The sequence below is a fragment of the Electrophorus electricus genome, chromosome 11 (assembly GCF_041902795.1).
Source record: "Electrophorus electricus isolate QZ-2024a chromosome 11, ASM4190279v1, whole genome shotgun sequence".
Lineage (NCBI taxonomy): Eukaryota > Metazoa > Chordata > Actinopteri > Gymnotiformes > Gymnotidae > Electrophorus > Electrophorus electricus.
Window position 1 is genome coordinate 3,227,501 of NC_137507.1, and position 21,312 is coordinate 3,248,812.

Consider the following 21,312-nt stretch of genomic DNA (forward strand, 5'->3'; position numbering starts at 1 on the left):
TTATGACTAAATACAGCCTGACCAATCAGGGTTAAGGGCCACACTCAGGGGCCTAACAGTGGCAAGCTATCAGAGGTGGGGCTTGAACCAACAAACTTCTTCAGCCTAGTCAAGTATGTTAACCACTGAGCTACTACTGCATGTGACACAGATGCACTTACGTTTCAGCAAAGACATACAGCATGGTGATACATTTAGGAGGCCGGGGAGGGTCCAGGTGGTCTAGCAGAGACACTGTGTTAATAACACCAAACATGACCGCTGCTTTCACCCAGTCGTAGACCAGATTGAAGTAGGCCAGACCAGCTGGAAGGAACACAAGAACATGGCATTTGACGGCCCATCCAAATGACCTACGCAGGCACCATATGTATTGTGGGGAAGAATACAGTGTATTCTGTAGCATGTGTACTGGGTGTTCTGTAACATGCACGGACTATGATTTACAGCTTGTAAAAGAAGTTTGGTTTTTATTAAAAGAAGAAGGGCCAGACCCAAAGACCAGTCAGACAACTCTTTCACTAGCTTCATGTCAGTGGGGATGGTCAGAATGTAGAGGTAATGGAAGAGCACGTCCACAACCAAGATGGCTCCAAGGTGCACCAAAGCATGGATGAAGATGTTCCACATTTCTCTGTCTTTACGAGTCAAGTCTGGGTTGTTAGCCTGCGTGCACAGCATTACATAGTGCAATATATTAACGTGCTGATATTAGAACCATGTCTTTCAGACACAGAGTGACAATCTGTCTGGCATCAACAGTAACTGCATTTATTGTAAAATGTTCCTATAAGCTGTGAGCTGCTAGGGGCTCACCTGCGCGTGGAATCGGTCAAAAGTCATGATGGGTCCGAAAAAGAAGAAGGGGAGGTAGAAGTTGTACTTCATCAAATCCATGAAGGTGTACTGGCCATCTTTCTTCTCGCAGTTCTCTAGCGCAAAACTCATGCAGCGCATGATGGAAAATCCGCAGCCTCCATAAAACAGGATGTCCTGAAGCTTGAAGGTGCCGGTGACAAAGCCAGCCTAGAAAGCAAAGACCAAATAACCATGTTAATGTCCAAAAAAACTACAAGTCCTCATTAAAAACTACAAATCCTCATTACCCAGGTTTTTTACCTTGGAGACATCTGAACTGAGAAACCATCTTGCACTACAGTGTCCATATGGCCGAACCACAACTCCACAAATAAATATGCATATATAATAATCTAATTTTGGGAACTGAGAATGAATCAGTCATCAGAGCAATTGCCCACCTGCCAGGATACGAAAGGATCCATCTTGAAGGTGGCCAGGCTGGTGAGTCCAGCCAGGAAACAGAGCCACTTCCTCTTAATGAGGGCCACGCTATAGAGCACGATGCAGTGGGACAGGATGAGGGAGACGTACGTCCAGCCCATGATGATGAGCACGGTCAAGCCGCCATACAGCATGTAGATCAGAGACCTGTGCTGTGGTCCAGGATGGGGGAGGGAACAGCATTACATCAGTAACATTTCAGATGGGGAAATAGTTATATCATGGTTTCAACCAGTCACTGTTGCTGTTTATTACAGTTGGTTGATGAATCCTTCAGGTATATGAAAGACGTTTTATATGGGGTTCATTTATGTTTTATGGCGATTGTTTTTGAGTGGTAGTAGCAGGATTACTAGTACCATTTATGTACAATTTATGTCTGTAATAATATATGTATTTCTGTAGTATTCCTCTAGGCTGGAGGAAATAAAATAAAAAATTTGGGTTTCTAATTATTTATTTTACATTTTCCTAATACATAATACATAATACACATATGATGCAGTACATGACATAATTACACTTTTACAAGATTCATTGTGTTATATTTTAACAGTCTTACAGTGATTAAAATATCGAATGTGAAACGATACCCAAATGGTTTTCGAAAGTTTCCAAATCATGGTTACCTTACATCCATCTATACCAGCCTTCCCCGGAAGCAGAAAGAACACAGTGAGATGGTGTGTGATATTTATGCCATAGAGATAAGCTGAAACCGTGCTTGTGCTTTAATCACAACCTACCATTCATTTAGTAAACAACCCTGAAAGCACAATCGGCAGCTCGTTCCGTCTTCAGCCGATGTTACAGCGCAACGCTACTGGGAAGGTTCTGAGAGCCAGGCATACCCACCTTGGGTGAAATCATGGAGCAGATTTTGGCAAAGATCACATGACCAGAGAGAGCAAACAGGATGTGGCTGCGGAAGGTAGTGAACCACATCGCCCACTCGAAATCAGCCACGTCCTAGTGAGAGCAAAACCAATCAGTGTGATAATGAATAAATATCACAGCACAATTATTCACCAGAAAATAGAATTAGTGCCACTTATATACTTGCAATGCACAACGCAACATGTGCGGGAACCTAAGCCCAGTGCAGACAGCTATGATATCCATAATGTGGTACTAATGTGGTTTAATGAGACCCTAATGCGTTTAATGTGCTTCTATGAGGGGTGAAGCTCTTTCAGTGATAACAAATCTCTATTTGTCAAGCCTGTATTTGTCTGTTTACCATTTTTCTACCAAAGTAGTGCCAGCCTGGTTTCATGCTCTCCTTAAAGCTCTTCCTTTGCACATTCTCTGGAAGAAAGGAAATTTCAGTGCATCAGATACTTTACATTTAATTTCCTCTCTCAATCCCTTAAATACCCACATACATATTATGTTTGGGCCATGCATGGCCAACTTCATTTTGTGTACAAAACCTCTGACATACAGACAGATATCCCAATTGACATGTAAGATAATACCAATAAACCAAGCTACTTATTATTCTCAATAGACATTTTTGGTTGTACCACTGGTGAGGTTAAGTCCAGCAGAGTGCAAAAAACTCACCAGGAAATGTATTTTGCCCTGCAATAATCCAGATCTATATGTGATCTGGTCATTTGGAATATGAATAATTAGAGATTACATAATATGTGTTGCAGCATCGTGGTGGTGGTAGTGTTGGTGATGGAGGTGTGTGTGTTACAGGGGGTGGGGTGGTGAGGAGGAGAGAGGGATATGTGCTCAGTATTAGAAACTCTCACAGTATTTATGTCATTTTAGGAGTACACAGATTCACACCTCAGTATGGAAATAGCTTGCTCTTTCCAAAGGCACCCTAAGGTGATCATTTTCAGTACATAATACTGAAACTACTTTTTTCAAATTTATGGTGAAAGTTATACACAGTAGCTGTTAAGTATGTTAGAATGAGAAAACTAGCTCAACGACTCTGCTGGGACATCATTAATTGGGTCTTTTACTGTAGAGAATTGATGTCTTACTTTGTTTCAGTCCTCGTTCCTCACCCTTTCCAAATAAGGTGATGGAAAGCAGATATAAATTAGGTATGTCTTTTGTCCAGCTTTCAGAACCGTGGCACGACTTACCACTCGAAGCCTCCACGATCCAGCTGGCTGCCCACAGAAGGGCCAGCGAGAGGATGCTAGTGTAGAGGTAGAGCTCGATCTTAGGAAGGGCTGCCTTGATCCCCATGGTCAAAATCTAGCACCAATCACTAAGGGGTACCTCAGATATAGGAGACGTGTGGTGATAAATAAACAACAGAACAGGCAAACAAAAAAATATTCAACCTGGCCACATTAATGTATTTGTAACTTTAAATTTAGCTAGGTCTGTTATATTACTAAGCACAACACATTATAAAACAATTAATTGTTAATGTGCACAATATGTATATACATTTCTAAGGCCTGAAGATACAGACATCTGATGGGAGGTTTGTGTGTGTTTGTGTGTGTGTGTGTGTGTGTGTGTGTGTGTGTGTGTTGTGTGTATGTGCATTTGTCTGTGTTTTTGTGTTTAATGCAAAGTGTGTGTGTAGGATGGAAGATGTGTGTGTGTCTTTTACAGATATCTGTATCAAGAGATAACATTTAGGCAGCAAAATCAATGAGTCATTCACTTATTGCTATTTAGACCATTCAGAGTCCACTAGGTGAACAAAAAACTTCCTGACCTTTATTATTGTCAGTAAAGACATTATCCATTTGATGCCATACCATCTTGGTAAGTGTTCGCTATTTCTCAAACATGGTTAGCCTGGGTATATTCCCATATCATGCACATCATGCATAATCCTACATTTTTATTCTTCATTTGTAGTTGTAGTTGTCACATACTATGCCATACTGGCAAAATTACATGTTGACAAAATTACATATTGACTAGTATACATATATTTGTCCTTTTTGCTTGGTTTTCTGACTGTTGCATGCACCCCTCGGCAGTTTTGCTGTAGGCATTATTATCGGTCCATCCCAGCTATGGAGACAGAAGTGTAACCATACACCACATCTCTGATCTCTCTCATGGTTTCATGTTTTCATAGCCAGTTGCCACAGTCACAGTCAACAGTAATACAAGTATTTTATTTGTTGAGGGCATTTTGAACATTACAATTAACACATTTTTTTCCATTCATGAGTGATTAAAACATTAATTAAATGACTTAATCCTACAGAACAACTGTCAGTGTAAATTAAAAGGCATCATAGGTTTTATTCACAATATTTAAATCTATTAAGCTATTCTGGAAACAAAGCGAACTGGAAACATTTTTAATTCAACCAAAATGTTTGTGTAGTTTCAGATACAACTGGCTCACATTTTTGTCTGTCGAAAGCTTTCGATTATAGGATAGAACCAACTATTGTCAAACTGAGAAAATCAGCGTGGGCACTATAATTACCACGGAGACAGTAATTCAACGAGGGATCAATGTAACCATATTTATTTATTTTCGTTTTTCATCACTGGGTCTGTATTGAAACAAACGCGCTACATTTTGCTCAGTATTAACCACTTCAGAGCAAGCTGATCAAGATGGCCTGCATTCGTTGCATTCTTTATTGGACAAAGAGCTATTTTAAATGCACTTGCCTCGTACCATTCTTTTCAATGCAAATAAATGCTTTACATCAAAAACGCAGGTGGTGCGTTGCCCTCAAAAACATGAAATAAACTGCTACTTCATGTCCATAGCCTAAAGATTTTAAGATGTAAAAGCAGAACAAAACCAAACTGTTTCAAAAAAAATCCAGTCATTAAGCCGTATAAACCACCAACAGGGACCGCGGCTCTGGAGTTAGTGACTTAAATGGGAGTGCCCTGTTTCACAGCTCCTCAGAAACAGCACCGTCAGCTGCTCCGTACAACCTCTTCCTATTTTAGCACGATCAGTTGATCATCGCTACAGTATAGGACATTTGCTGTGTAGAGCCCTCCAACTAATAATTTATAACTCCTTAGAAAGTCCGCATTGCTCAACTGTTCACGAAAGTAGCTGAATTGGGGGGTGGAGGAGGGGAGGGGGGTTGTGTGCGTGGGTAATGCGGGGGTTAATGCCTAATGTTTAAACGTTAACATTGGAACAGAAAGCAAAATTTTTATCTTGTGTTTATGCTGGGATGATTACATGCCTAAGCATCGCATAAGAAATGTTGAGGAATAATACACTGTACGATTCACAAAACTCAAGTAAATATAAACTGCGTTTTGCAAATACTAACCTTGGGTCCGTTTTCCTCAATAGGTCAGCTATTTTGGAGACTTGATCCCCCCCACAAAAAGAAAAAAAAAAGAAAAAATAACGTGAATATGTGTTTGTCTTAACTCATCCGTCCTGATTTTCTAGTAGCGATGTGCAGTGAAAGACAGTAGTGGCGGTAGTGGATGTTGTGAACTCAGCGGCGGGAGGGGGTGCTGAGTATATTTAGCTCGCATTCAGTCCGGCACTGCAGTGAGGGGTGGCTCCAGCGCTGTCCGTCAGAAAAGCGCACACTAAAAGATTGGTCTCTACACAACTTAAGAAAAGCATGCTCTAAAAGCAGGCTGGAAACCTGAGTGCATAGCATTTTATTTTTAAGTCATTTAACTGTGTGTGCATTTGTAGTACTTGTGTGTGTTTGTGTGTATTTGTGCTAGAGCCAGTAATAAAACAGTAATGAAAACCAATGCAGTAGCGATTTCCCAAGAGATCAGAAAGCATGTGTCTAAATAGGACTGTAGTATGAACAAGTATTAAAAAATAAATGTTAAAATATTTTTAAAAATATATTTGATTGTTATTCTGTATAAATCATATATATCAAAGTCTGTGTCTACAGCGTGTAAATATGAACAATTACGCAAGCTCTGAGAAAATAGTTTTATTGTATGATGCAGGTGCGTGCAATAATTGAGCATGAAGGTGCATGAATAATGAAGGGCCGATGACAATTTTTCCCACTAGAGGGAGACGTACTACATCTCAAAAAATATTGAAAATAATCCCCGTCGAGATAGGAAATCATTGGAGAATCATTTTACAACTTTTAAAAGTTTATATGCAGTTCCATCATCAACGTTTATTCCTTTTTGATGATTTTAATAATTTGTTTAATTAATATGCTATTCAATCGGGCTTAACAGTTAGCCTGGAAGGGTCATAAAAGTCCTTGAAACAGAAGACTGTAAGGATCGCCGTGCTTTTATTTTTAATACGAGGGGCGGGGGATGTTAGACACTAGTGTGCCTCAGGTCTGCCTGGTGAATTTCAAACACTCACCGCCACCATATTGGAAAAAAAGAATAGCGTTCCTGAAAACAAGACATTGGAGTGGGGCTTTTGACGATAAACCGACTGGATATCAGTTTCCCTGCGTTTGGATCGGGCATTTACACGACGATTTCGAGGTCATTTTCTTCCGTCCATGTTTGTTAGTCATTGGATTCATGGTAAAATAGCTAGCTAACGTTAGCTAGCTAGCTAGTCTGTTCCAGGCAGTAAAACCCCTAACTAGTTAGCTGGCTAGCTAGCAACACGGCTTTTATAAGGCGTTCGAAGTTTTTTCCCCTTCATAACGTTTGTAGCTAGGTAATATTTAAATATGTCAAATGAGTGTCTGCAAAGTCCCGTTGGGTGTTCAAAATACTAGATGGTTTAAGAGATAGCGTCGGCGCTCCCTGTTCGCTGAAGCTTCAAAACAAATTGGTTTCCCTGCTCAAGCGACTTCAGTTAGCAACAAGCTATCTCCTCAGGACTCGCCTCTGTTCCGTTAGCTCGTTGGCTAACTAGTCTGTAATTGAGGTGGAGAAGAATTGCGCTAGCTCACTGACTAGGCTCGCTGCTGGGGAAAAGGAATAACGTCTGGGTTTCCATGGACAACACGTCCATAATAACGCAAGTTACGAATCCAAAGGAGGAGGAGGTACTATCATCAAATCCTGAAAAAGGTAAGAGCGGTTTGTTGCAACTTGAATTGTAGGTTAGGTTAGCGAGCGGAGGACTCGGTTGTGTGGGGTTATCGTCGACGGGTAGCTAGGCAACCACGTCAACTGGCGGGCTCGCGAGGTAAACTCGACTCTGCCAGCCTGATTGACGCCCTAGTGACGGCTGAAGTCGCGAAATGATGTTGGGTTATCAGGGACATGACAAAGTGGAGGTCGAAATGTAGTTTACTTTAAATAATGCCCGGCTATTAACACTGCGTGTAACGCGATGGTGGCGCTTAACAAAAACCATGTAAAACTAACGAGCTAGCTAGCTATATTGCCAGCTAATGTTTTGCTACTCCTGTTTTGATAGTTAGCATAAATTAGCTGTTAGCTGGCATGAAAACCTCTGTTATGAGTAGGGTTAGGTAACTTAACCAGCTATAGCTAATTAAACATCTGTAGGTAGGATATCTAGGTAAATAAAAAAGCTTAGCTCTAGTTTGTAACTAATAGCAAAATGGAACGATTCCATTGAGCTTAACGTTTAAATTCCAACTAGAGTATCTTAGCTAGGTTTGAAACCTATTTAGTTCCTCTGTGGTTCATATGTGCTAAAACGCTTTAGTTTGATTATGAGCACAAATTTTATATCTTGATATAAATCTTGCACGATAGTCATCTAGCGAGCTGTTAGATTTTTGCGCCGTAAATGGAGTGGGCTGTGACTGGCGAGCCGTGTAATCAGGTGACCGTGTCGTATGTTTAGTTTTCAGTTTTCCGATGTTTGTATTGATAAAAATGAACACCAAACACCATGACCTAATGGAATAAAAACCAGCGATGTTTTTATTTACCAGTACTACTAAGAAACCTTATGCATCCGCAATACTAATAAAATAATGGCATTTAACTCGCAATAAATTGTGCAAAACATCATCAACGTATTAATTTTGTGGCTGCATGTACATTCTGCCGGCTCAGATTGTCCACGCTGAAGGACTGAGAGCTTGGCCGACTGTTTTCTCGGGATTACCTTTGACCTCTGGATGTGCAAGGGGAGAAGCTCTACAGCAGATGTCTTTCTCATTTAGGCAAAGAATAATGCACACTCAAGAACACTGGCCCTACATTTTGAGATGGGTTTGTCTCACATGTATAAGGTTCACAAAAACTGTAGTCAAGCAAAGCAGCTTGTATGCCTAGTATAGATAACTGTTTTTTCACTTAGAGAAATGAAATTAGATATGCCTAAAAGATGCTTTGGCTATACAGTAACTGAACATGGTCATAACATTTAAAGCTTTTTTTTAATAGAGGAGTAGGGGGTGTTGAGTGCAGCAAGGGAACACTGATGGGAGGGAGGGAGGGAGTGGGTGACCAAGTGAGAGGAGGACAGTTTGAGACAGCTGCATCTCCACATAGCTTCTGATTTATCAGTGGTTGTCTACTCTCATGTAATTATGTAGCCTTTAGTGTGGAAAAGTGGTACCACAAAAAGTGGAGCCCTTCTGTGTTGCTTAATATAGGCAAAAATAATAAATATAAATTTTAGGTTTGTGTATATTTTAATAACAGCCTTATTTATGAATAAGTAATATATAGACTAATGTAAAATTTAATTGCTCTGTAAAATAAATGTGCTGACAATTCTAAAAACATTAGATCAAAAAGCATGAGCATTTTGGATGCCTGGTGCTATTTCCTTAATAGTCATGATTATAGCACATCTTGTGATCATACCATGTGGATGATTTTTTGCCATGTTAGAAAATTCTGGATCTTTGGTCGTTATGATGTTGACACAGTTAGTCATTTCAATTTAGCAGAATATATCACTAATAAGATATTCAGACCCCGTTTGCACTTGGCTGCAGCATGTATCTATGATTTCAACCATATGCATTTACACTGTGTAGTCATATGGATCTATGGTTAGTCAGATTTAACTTCTATTGCTGTTTAGTTCAAATGCACATCCACAATACACCAGTCACCCAACTTCTTGTTGTTTCTTTTTTTGTTGTTGCTTATCATTGAAATAATTATAGTCGCTTTGAAAGCCAAAATTTTGAATGGTGCGTGTTTATTTTTCCTGAAGTTACAGGAAGACGCCAACTTTGATATTTCCAAAATGAATTGGTTCCTGGATCTCCTGATACAGAGGGGAGATGTTTTGCTGTAAAATGCCTTTTAGATGCATATTGGATGACTTCATAATTGCATTTTCATGTGGCTAATTTCTATTGACAGTGTTGCTTGAAAATGTGTGAACTCTTTATAATTTTTGATATTTCTGCATAAGTATGACCCCAGACATCAAACGATTTTCACATTACATATCTGTGAGTGGCAAAAGTATGTGAACCCTTGCTTCAGTATCGTGTGTGAATTAGATTTAGATGGTATACTTCAGAATTCAGAGTTGATGGCAAACTGTCCTTGCCCAGATGCAGCAAAACAGGCCCAAACTACGAAACAGGCCCACCACCATGTTTCACAGATGTGATAAGGTTCTTGTGCTTGAATGCAGTGTGCTTCCTTCTCCAAACATAATACTTTTTTTTTGTTTTAATAAAATCAAAATCTATTTTGGTCTCCTCCATCCATAAGTCATTTTTCCAGATGCCTTCTGGTTTGTCCATGTGATCTTTAGCAAGCTGCAGATGGGCAGGCTTGTTCTTTTTAAAGAACATTGGCTTTCTCCTTGCAACCTTGCCATACACACCATGTTCAGTGCTTTCTTGATGATGAACTCATGAACATTAACCATTGTGTTAGAGGCCTATAGTTGCTTAGAAGTTGCCATGGGGTTCTTTGTGACCTTGTGAACTGTTTTTGCTCTTGGAAAGAATGCTTCATTGGTCAACCACTACTGAGGAGGGTAAAGGTGGTCTTGAATTTCAACCATTTGTGCAACTGTCTGTCTGACTGTGGATTAGTGGACTCTTTTTAGAGATGGCTTTATAACCATTTCCAGTTTGATGAGCCTCAACAACTCTTTTCCGGGGGTCCTCATAAATCTCCTTTGTTTGTGCCATGATACACTTTCACAAATGTGTTGTGAAGAACAGAATTTGACAGAACCGTGTTCTTTGAATAAAACAGTTAACTTAATCACGCCTGATTGTCCTCCCATTGATAATACCTGATTCCTATATCACCTTCAAATGAACTGATGATTAACACACCAGACACTGAAAGCAAATATTCACATACTTTTGACAAACACACACACACACACACACACAATCTCTCTCTCTCTCTCTCTCTCTCTCTCTCTCTCTCTCTCTCTCTCTCTCTCTCTCTCTCTCTCTCTGTGTGTGTGTGTCAGAGAGAATGTTTGTTTCATGAGCAAGTCATTAAAACATATTACAAGTACAATTTTTTCCCCCAAGGATTTACCTTTGTTTTTGTCAGCTTAAATTTTAACCATTGTACTTTTGAAGTTGCTGTCAAGTGGGTGTGGGTGTGTGTGTGGGTGGGTGTGGTGCATTAAAGGTACATTAGTTAGAATACAAGAAACACTACCTGTAGCGGTTGAGTATGTAAACACAACACTGGAACTATTTTATTTTTATTTTATTTTAAAAATATATATTTTTTTTAGCTTTTTGGCTCCGCCTTCCATTTCAGCCCACAAACACAAAGCCACACCTTTTAAGATCTACAATGGCCAGCAGAGTTCAATTATGGTTTTCAGGAATTACCAAAGTAACTATGACAACATTCCATTACATTTAATTTTTTCAGAGAGACTTGGTGTAATCGTGTTAAAGTACTCTACAAATTCTTTTTGGCACAAGCATTTGGTCAAATTGGGCTTCCTTCGGGGGGGATTGTTTTGGCATTTTACCCTATGTGGTGGTACACACTACAAAGATTTTGCTTCTTGATGATGAATAGTCTAGTTTTTTCACTGTCTAATTCACTGTTTGTAATAAGATCCCATCAATTTATCAGTCACTACCTTATTATGACCAAATTAGATTCATGCAGCTTACTCAGAACTTTGTTCACACAAAGTTTCTAACTCAGTTGTGTAAAGTCTGTCACGTACACAGTTCGATGTAATACATGTACAGCATTTAGCTGACACTTTTAGCCAAAGCAACTTATACTCAATTACAACTGAATACAACTCAAGCATTTGAGGGTTAAGGGCCTTGCTCTGGGATCCAAGAGTGAGGGCAACTTGGTGGGTCTGGGGCTAGAACCAGCAACCTTTCAAATACAAGTCAAGTACCTTTTACCTTTGAGCTACCGCATTACACAGACTTATCTACCTGTCTAGGAGGACCAGTGCTAATTCAGCTTCATCCCCTTCCCATGTAATCATCTCTATTTTGGAGAAGCATTTTAAGTGTTAACTCATGTTTTATTACATTTCAGCATTTCATGTCATGAAGGTTTTTGCTAGTGCAAAAAATGTAATCCCACACTACAAGTACCTGAAAATGCATGGCGCTTACTGGGCACTGCCAAACAGGCAGGGGAGTTATGAGGAGTTGTGGAGCGTATCATAAAGTGACTGACAGAATGTCAGTGGCATGATTCTGGTCCGGAAGGGGGTTTATTAGGTGCTTTCTCAGGTACCTAATACACATGTGCTGATGCCATTACTAAGGAAATATTTTTATTACGGTCTATGTATTTCACATTTGATTTGAAATAGTATGAAGGTGGGTGTGGAATTGACAAATGCACCTTTAACAGTAGATTTGCGCACACACAGAGAAAAAACATCTGGAATCCGAGCTTACCACAAATGTTATTTAAAAAAAGTGTAGACTGTTTGTTTTGATTGCCTCCTAGGCCTAGCATTAGACTTGAGAGATTTTGCTCTCAAATATAATATTTTGGTCTGAGGAACTCTGAAAGAGCTTCGGCACTACCCAAAGGGGTGGGAGAGGAATACTGCCTCTCTATTGGCTGTGGTGCACCTGACCCTTCCTCCTTTTGTGCTGACCCTCCCCTCCTCTCTCCCTTCCTCCTTCCAACTCTTGCATGCTTTCCTTTGCCCTGTGCCGCCACAGGAGTTGTCACTGGAGCTCCAGAAAGAAACAAAATATCTGTGTGCCCTTAAAATGGAGCTGGAGGCAGCAGCCAATGCATGGCAAGCCTGCATCTGAGTGAGCCAAAAGAGGACTGGGTGGAGTCAGGAAGTGAGGGGGTCTTGTTTCTTTTTTCCTACTCCCCCATCCCCCAGATCTCTATTTTTAAAGGGCATTCTCTTGCTGATGACCTCAGTGGTGTTGTTTGGAGCGTTTTGCCTGTGGCTTTGGCATGGCAGAAGGTTATTATTAGTGAGGGTGAGAGGTGTGAGTGACTTTGATGGCATCTTGCTGTATGCCAGAGCATGAATGTGGTCTTAGCCAATGCAATTCATGATATTGCCAAGAAAAAAGAAATGTACACTTATGTTAGAAATGATAGAAGACTGAAAGGTCCAGTGGTTGGACTTGTCCTAAAGGGAATTCGGGTTCTTATGACATCCAGTGTTACTTTAGCTTAACTATTTTTAATAGCAATTTTTAAGATGGTTTTATTTTCTAGGCATTTTGTTTTGTCCTTATATATAATGTGTAAGAATCTAATGTTATATAACATTAGAGTATCCTCTGGAGCCGTTTAACCATTGTAAGGGGAAAAGTGCTACCATCATTTAGGGCTGTAGTTATATTGCTACACATATATTGCTATGCATTTATGATATATTTGGCAGTATAGTTTACCACATTAGCGAACCTAAGGGTGAAATTTATTCTGTTGTAGTTCGTAGATGACAGTAGAATGCACTGGCTACTATCCTGGTGCCAGAAATGGTCATTTTGGTTTCATATTTGAGAGTTAGAAATGTTCTGTTTTCTTTGGTTGGTGTCTTATACCACTGTCTGTCATATCTTGATATAATAATATTAGAGACAGTCGATGAGTCATAAGACTTGGTTCCATTCGCAATCACATTTATTCAAAATGTGTCCCTATCAAAGCATACATCTTTATTTACTGATTCAGATCATTCATTTTTTCCACTTCATATAGATGTGTCTTCAAGTAAAACTTTGGCATCTGCATTATTTTTTTTCTCAGTTATAGTTTAATTAATTTTTCTGTTTGACATTTTTTTACATGCTTGCATAGAAGTACTGCTAATAACATATAGCTAAGTCGACGTGGCCATGGAAGCCTCACCCCGAGTACACGCTTCTGGATTCTTAGAAATACTCAGATTTGCCCAAAGCTAATCACCCTCCACTTTGTTCTGAAATGCCCTAACATGCTCTTTCCCTTCTCCCCTTTGCTCAGTCTCGCTGTCCAGCAGCAGTCTGAGGAAGAAGAGTCGCCGCAGTCTCTTCAGCTCCTTCTTCTGCTGCCTGCAGAGCTATGAAACTGAGCCGCCTCCCACCACCACCAACAACAACACCGGCCCCTTGCCTCCTCCCATCGAGGAGAATGGAGCTCCACCCAAGGTGAGAGTGCCCGGCATGGCCTGTGGCGATGGTGGCACCCACAACTGCACTCAGTCTTCGGGTTTTGGCTGATACACAAGTGTAGGCCATGTAGTGCAACTTCAGCCCCGAACAGCAGTGCCACTGGATGGATTTCCATGCTTTAATGCACCTGATTGATTAGTTTATGTAATTAGCAGAGCTTCATTAGCTGAATCAGGTGTGTTTAAAGGTGGGAAATCACCATAGCACCCTCAAAGCACACCATATTGCTTTAGTTTCCTGGGCTAGAGAAGTTTGGAATATACCTTTTAATTTGGTTTCATGGCATCTTGAAGATAGCTTGACTATCCAGGTATCCTGGCCCTGCTTACATTTGGTCTGTACACAGTTACATCGTCCTCCACAGTTTCACCTCGGGTCTTTCTTTCGGCCCAATCATTGTCTCTCTTGGCCAGCACATTGGCCAGTACATGTGTCTCATGTTGGTCACAGCACTTCACCCTCTCCTGTGTTTTGTGTGTCTTCTGTCTTCATCCTTCCTGGTGTATCGTGGCCCAGTGCGAGCAGGTCGAAGTCGCCCCCGTGCCCGCTGTATGTATTGCCTCTCTCTGTCCCTCCTGCTTGGGTTCGTGCATGCGGAGCGGGGTGGGGGGTGCTCTGCATCTGAGCTGGCTCTGCCGCTAACACCCCTTCCACCAGCCTCTCTCTGGTAGCCTCGCACGTGCCACGTGTGACTGAAATGTTTCTCACACGGCTTCGTGGGTCAGGGCTTCTGAAAATGTAGCCGTGATCTTATCCTTTGCTTCATTCTGTCACATCCTAGAGGCTGGCGTAATGAGAAGCAGAATAGTATCAAACAGCGCATGTACTTGTTAACATGACACAGTGGGATGTTTCTTTGGTGTGTAGCTAGATTTATGGACCTGTTGGTGCAGATTCTGTCTTTATGATGTTGATGTTTTACTCAGTTGCATTTTATTTGTCATGATAGTAATAGCATGGTCTTGTAGTCAGTACCCTAATAACAAGAGGACTAAACCATCACTTATTTCATTTCATTTCTTAATATGCTGCGGTGTGCAAGGGAAATTTCTGTTTTTTGTGGCACTTCTCTCCAGGCTCTGTGCATATTAACCAGTAGTTGGCAGGGGTCTGAGACTGAGCATGTATTATTTGAACTCCTTCTGTCATGCAGCACCACAGGCCACATTCATTAGTGCACTCAAATGTACCTTACTTGTTTGCTCTACCTAAAAGACAAGGTTTCTGATTAGGTTAGCACAACAAAATTAGCATTGTTCTCTAACACCACTGCTCCTGTGTGCACCGTTGGAATATAGTCGTCATTCATAGTCATTGAAATAGATGACAGGAAGTCTGAGACCTCGCTTTGACCCACTTCTGTCTGTTTTGTTTTTGTAAGTGGGCGAGTGGCAAAGCAGAAACAACTAATTCTTCCTCATAGCATAATCTTTCCCTGCTTCCGTTTTTGAGGAATATGTTGGGTGGAGCTGGAACGTTGCTACCTGATTGCATTCCTTTTCATATTTTAACATCCACCGCACACCTGAAGCTACTGCCACTCACTGCGTGCCGTGCATCAGCCACCCTCCCCCTCTCTGGTAGCCACCTGCCTTTTTCACCCTGCTCACCCTTCTCTCTGTTGTGCCCTTCCAGCCTCCAGAGAAGTACCTCCTCCCTGAGGTGAACATCAACGACTACGGCAAGAAGTGCGTGGTCATAGACTTGGACGAGACTCTAGTACACAGTTCGTTTAAGGTAGGCCATTTAATAACTAACCCTAGGGCATCCTGTGCTATTAGCCTGGCCACTGTGCAAACTGCGCGTGTCAAGTGCACACGTCGTACTGGAGCTCTGCTGAGAGGACCAGTGAAGCTCATGGTGGGTTCATAACTGGTCACAGTGATGACCGATACACCCATCATCCCGCTCACAGCATGCAGGTGCCCTGTGCGCCAGATGGGCACGTCATCAGGGAGAGCTAACTGAGAATGCAGGGGCCTTAGCCTGATTTGTTCAGATTCAATCTGGGCTTTGGTGTAATCCTCCTCAGTCTTGTGCATAATCCATTTTTAGTGCTTTTGGAAATTACATGGGGCATTCCTAGCTAGATCATTTTAGCTATAGATCAATACTATCCAGTAGCGAAATTGTCACAGACAAGTCCTTTAACAATCTTGAACTTTTGTGTGAATTATCCTATTTGTTTGGCTACTGTCTTAATCCTGCAGTACATCACTCTCAGCGTTAATGGAAATATAAAATGATTGTAGCATTAATTTATGACAATCTTTATATTGCCATTGTTTTGCTCTTTAAGTACACAGATGCCCCCTGCTGTTCAATTTGATTATTTTGAGCATAATTTTTAAACAAGTTTACAGTATGTGCTGTATGTGATTCATTGTGTTGTGGAAAACGTTGGTAAAATATATTTTTACATTCACAATATTATAATTTCAAGTGTTGCAAGTATTCTCATTTTTAAAATACAATTTGTTATTTTTCCTCTACACAGCCCATTAGCAATGCAGATTTCATTGTCCCAGTGGAGATAGACGGCACAGTACATCAGGTACTGTTACAGTCATGCACACACAGTCGCAAAGCCTGACATATCAACATAACCGTGACATTTCCTCCAGCATAAGATGTTGGATTCTAACACATTACACGTATGGGAAGGTCTTCTGTATGGTGGCTGTACTGAGATGGCATGTTGGGGCCTGTATCAGTTTTCAGCTTTTGAAAAGGTAGAGATGGCTCTTACCTTGTTCAAGTAATCCAGGATAGGCTGTGTCTGTCCTGGTAGGCCTATTCATGATTACTTGGACTGGGTGGCAGCCGTGTGTCTCCCCACAGCCTGGCCCACTTCAGTGTATTGTGGTTAAATGTTAATTGCTAGCTAGATAATTCATACATACATACATACATACATACATGCATGCATGCATACATTAATCCATACATCATTCGAAATATGAATGCTTTAAACTGTTTTTGTTGTCCTTGAATAGGTTTCCATGGTAAGTAATGTATTAAAGCTTGTATCCTTGTATCCGAGGATTTGAATGTGTTTCCCTGTTGAAGGAGCATGTCACAGTCTTGTGTTAAGGTTTCTAAGCAAATGCATTAACGCGGATGCCCATGTTCCAGGTGTACGTACTGAAGAGGCCGCACGTGGATGAGTTCCTGCAGAAGATGGGCGAACTGTTTGAGTGCGTGCTCTTCACAGCGAGCCTAGCCAAGGTGTGGCTATCTCATCCACACCCCACAAAACCTGACAAATGCCCTTTTAACTGTGCTGTTTTCTGAACAGGGGAGGCCTGAATGCGAGTGTCGTCTGCATACAGCTCCTCGGTTTTACAAATCCCCACCGGTGCCATACGTCCATGCACAAAACACAAGGCTGTCATGGCTAGCGATGCCTTTGAGTTTCTCAAAGACCTGGTGCTATCCCCCACTCTGTTATTACCATCTCACACAAATATTTGTGCTGTGACATCTTTGGAAAAACGAACCCTGATTTATTGATTTTATATTTAAAAAAAAAAACTTTACACATTTTATTTTTTATTTATTTTGATCCCACCTGTTAATGAGGCATAAGAGCCTTTTGTCCACCGTGTGGCAGGGCTTGTTGACTGTGATGCTTGACGGAAGCATGCCTTACGGCTTGTGAATGGGGTGTGAACTCTTCTCCTGCTCTCCTCCTAATATCTGACCCACCCCCTCCCCTCCCCTTTCTGTCTCTGTGTGGCCAGCATATGTTTTAGCTGCTATTGCATGGGTAAGTGTCTCCGCAACTGCCACCACGACTCCATGCACCAGTAGCGTTAGCCCGCTGAGCCTCCCTCCCGCTCCCCCCCCCCCCCAAACACGCGCGCGCACGCGCGCGCACACACTGCCAGCTTCACTGCTCATTTTTTGTTCTTGCTTTGTTATTTACAAGCTTGAGTTGTGTTTACCTGGGACGCTTTGCCAGCTGCTGTGAAGTATCCTCTTTTGCCGTGACTGTGTATGACGTCTCAGACCCTGCTTGTTATTTTTTGTTTGTTTGTTTGTTTGTCATCTTGTTAGCTGTATATGGCGCAGTAGCTGTTGAGAGTTGAGGCTGTTTTAGATTAGTATGTGAGTGCATAGTTGCCTTATTTCTTTGGATGCCCTAGCCTGCCTGTTAGGCTGAGAACCTAAATGGCTGAATGCTTATTAGCTAGGCTCCCTAGAGCTGCACTGTTTGAGAGTGTATTGATGCTGACTCTAATCATCCAGGTAAGTCCCATGAGGTTAACACACCTGTTTAGTGAGGGAGACCTGCATGTCCCCATTGTTCATTTTAAATTGCTCATTTCTAGAAACTATCTGCATCTTTGATTTTTGCAGATGACTGGTATGAGTTTTCCCTTTTTGTATTTTTTTTTTAATCTTGTCTGTCTGTCTGTCTGTATCTGTCTTACTTGCAGTTTTGGTTTCTTCTAGCATTAGGATCTTGTTCTTACATGTGAAGAGAAACTGGCACACTGTGTAACAACTTTTAGATACTTTTAAGTCCAGAGGTACATACAGTCCTAGTACTGTTTTAGCACTCAAGATGAACATTAATCTAGTGCACCTCTCTGTTGCAGTATGCTGACCCAGTGGCCGACCTGCTGGACCAGTGGGGGGTGTTCCGGGCACGACTCTTCCGAGAGTCCTGTGTGTTCCACAGGGGGAACTATGTGAAAGACCTCAGCCGGCTCGGGAGGGAGCTGCACAACGTCATCATCGTGGACAATTCTCCCGCTTCCTACATCTTCCACCCAGAGAATGCTGTGAGTTTCACCCCACACTGCTGGTAATGAATGTAAGCTTCAAAAAAAAAAATGTTTTTTATTGACATAGGTTAACCTCAAGTTCGTGAACTGAGTTCTGTTCAGTTCTGTTAATGGAACACATACAAAACTGTGTTTTGGTTCTGTAGGTTCCAGTGCAGTCTTGGTTTGATGACATGGCCGACACTGAGCTGCTGGACCTGCTCCCGTTCTTTGAAGGACTGAGCAAAGAAGAGGACGTGTACGGAGTCCTGCAGAACTTCAGAGGCAGGTAGCAAGCTGAGCTGCCATGCCTCAAGGGGGCACCCTGGAGAGGAGTCTGGCGGAGGGCAGCTGGTGGGCAGTCTGCCTCCATCTCTTTCCTACTCCATCCCACCCCTGAGACGTCACCCTCCGGCACCTCAACACTCACTACCAGGTTCAGCAGAGCCATGTCTGCCGCACCCACCACGGGGACCCTTATAGTGTGATGAAATTCCACTACACACAGACCTTGACTGCTCAAGAGACTCAAATTTGGCTCTCCTGTTAAGTGCTTAACAATAAACCAAAAACACAACTCCTTTTTTTTTTTATCTCTTGTGAAATGCGAGAAATGCAGATCTTTGGGTTGTTGCTATGCAGGCAGGCCCTGTGGCCTGCAGATGTTAAAAGGACTGGGTTTTTTTTTCCTTCACTTCCCAACCAAGTGCCTTTTTTGAATGTCGTTTTTATGGGGAAAATAAGTTTTTTACATGGCATATTTCCAGAGAATTTTTTTTCAGAATTCTACTCTTTAAAAACAGAGGCAGGTGAGAAGCATTTTGTAAAGGCACTGTTACTGAGGCCAGATGGGATTTTTTTTTGTAAACTGTCATGGGTAAATGTGTCCGTCTGTGTTTCTTGTTTTCTTTTGCTTGTGCTATCATTCAGACATGGTGTTTATCGTTGATTCTTTATGGACATAAATGTTTGTCTTGTGAAAGCAAGGGAATGCATTTGCACTCGTTTTATTTTATGGAGGCATCTTTGCTTTGATGAGCAGTAGTCTGACAGTGAAGGTTACCCTGTGCCAAAAGACAGTGCTTCACATCCCACTTTATGCCATTCACTTGCTGAATCTTTCCATCAGCTGGTGGATCCATTTACCTGGGTAACTGACTTTACAGAGTATGGAAATTAGTAAAGTTGGTTTTATATGGTAAAGGACGTGTCAAAAATTTGTCTGGCCAGTTCAGCAATCTCAAGAAATGTTTGCAAATTGGAAATGATGATGAGTTTTAGTCCTCAGACTGCAGTTTAGAGGCGTCTTGAGTAGTCTGTGTTTGGTCACGCTGCTCGGACATCATGCAGCTCACCCCATCTCTTTTAATCCTAATTAAAGGTGGAGTGTCATAAGTGCACTCATTACCTCTCAGGATGCATCATTGCAAATGTATTCCTTGTTTTTCTTTTAGCAATTTCTTTGTTTGGCGTAGTAACTTTCATGAAGAGCGTGGTTTGATTGAGCCGTCTGAGGCTTGCTTAGCTTGTGGTGTTAGGATTATTTTGAACTTCAGCCTGCTACTGCTGACCACACAGCAGGCTCCAGTACCTCACAGATACCAGGGCTGTCATCAGAGGGGTTGGGTTTGCGTGTCCAGGGCAGGAAGGGGGAGGAGGTGTAGGCAGGCGCGCGCATCTAACCGGCCTCTTGAGGCCAGCGAGATAAAGTCCACCTGCCACACCCTCCGCCGCACCAAACCCTTTGGTTCGGATGGTATCCTCGGAAAGATAAGGCCTCGCTGGAGAGGCCACCCCCACAGCCAAGGAGAGCTGGATGTGGCTCTGGCTGCTGTCTGGCAGCGTTGCTGGGTGGAGCCTCCCATACCACGGAGCCTAGGAGAGGAGCGGCGGCGAGAACGCAATAACCTCTCCACTCGTTTGCCACAAGCCACGGCGCTCTCACACACACACACACACACACACACACACACACACACACACACACACACACAGGAACGCGCTCACCTCTATCTAATGATTTGTCCATTTTTGCGCTACCTCTCCATCCTTCTTTTTCTCTGCAAACAAGGCAAGAGAGCATCGTGTTGTTTCATTATAGTATTCTGTCAGTATTTGGTTTGTAATGTTAACCGCCTATATTATCCTGCTGCTGTTTTTATTCCTGGTTTGGCCCTGCTCAGCTTCTTGTGTGGTTTCTGGTTTCATACCTTGTCATTTTTAGATAATCATGGTCTTCTCGGTGTAGAATATGAGAAGCTACAGGAATATAGATTTATCTTGTTTTATTGGTCTTTCACTGTCTGTAATTAACTCCCTCCACAGATTTCTCAGTCGTATCATTCATGATACGACTGAGAAATCTGTGGAGGGAGCCTTTCAACAGCCTGTCTTAATTGAAGCACTTGGTGTTGGTAAAGGATGTTGTTTTTGTTCTTCCAGGAGGTTTCCGGTAATACTTGGACACCACACTGGACCACTCGTGGTGTCAAAATTGTGTTTAGAATCGTAAAGCATTACGTCCACTTTGGATCCTCTCATTTTGACCTTGTTTCTCTTCCTGTATTGTTATTTAGAAAGCCACATGTTTTTTTGTTTTTTTTTGGTAAGTAGTCAACAACTCCTCACTGCAGTTTGAAACCAGTCACAAGGGGCTATGCTGTGGCATGTTTGCAGTATGTTTCAACCTGATATGATTCATGGTTTGTTGCAAATTTTCTTCCAGACTATGATGTTATATTAAAGCACCTTTTTAAGAAAAACAAATGCCTTTTGCTTTTAATTCATCATTTATAATAAAATGTAAT

At 41.7% G+C, this 21,312-nt stretch overlaps 2 protein-coding genes across 4 annotated transcripts in view; one reads left to right on the forward strand and one right to left on the reverse strand.

Annotated features, from left to right (window-relative positions):
* The window catches only part of hhatla (hedgehog acyltransferase like, a), a 7,432-nt gene extending 1,664 nt beyond the window's left edge, over positions 1-5,768 (reverse strand). The window contains exons 1-8 of one of the 2 annotated variants that reach the window (XM_027001279.3): positions 5,553-5,768; positions 3,411-3,538; positions 2,543-2,610; positions 2,158-2,271; positions 1,260-1,454; positions 817-1,026; positions 495-666; positions 162-306 (exon numbers count right to left, since the gene is read on the reverse strand). In XM_027001279.3, the coding sequence (XP_026857080.2) occupies positions 162-306; positions 495-666; positions 817-1,026; positions 1,260-1,454; positions 2,158-2,271; positions 2,543-2,610; positions 3,411-3,516 (1,010 nt within the window). In that variant the 5' untranslated portion in view covers positions 3,517-3,538; positions 5,553-5,768. Of the gene's footprint in view, positions 1-161; positions 307-494; positions 667-816; positions 1,027-1,259; positions 1,455-2,157; positions 2,272-2,542; positions 2,611-3,410; positions 3,550-5,552 lie in introns of both variants that reach the window. The other variant, XM_027001278.3, reaches the window with a different exon arrangement.
* Positions 5,769-6,521: 753 nt separating this feature from the next.
* ctdsplb (CTD (carboxy-terminal domain, RNA polymerase II, polypeptide A) small phosphatase-like b) lies at positions 6,522-21,271 on the forward strand. Of its 2 annotated transcripts, XM_027001219.3 has the most exons (8): positions 6,523-7,257; positions 13,546-13,709; positions 14,250-14,282; positions 15,369-15,470; positions 16,231-16,287; positions 16,869-16,961; positions 18,338-18,523; positions 18,673-21,271. In XM_027001219.3, the coding sequence occupies exons 1-8, from the start codon at positions 7,182-7,184 to the stop codon at positions 18,796-18,798; spliced, it is 837 nt and encodes a 278-aa protein (XP_026857020.1). In that variant the 5' UTR covers positions 6,523-7,181; the 3' UTR covers positions 18,799-21,271. The 2 variants fall into 2 exon arrangements, with proteins under 2 accessions (XP_026857021.1, XP_026857020.1); XM_027001220.3 differs by lacking the exon at positions 14,250-14,282 and having other exon boundaries at positions 6,522-7,257.
* The last annotated feature ends 41 nt before the right edge of the window (positions 21,272-21,312 follow it).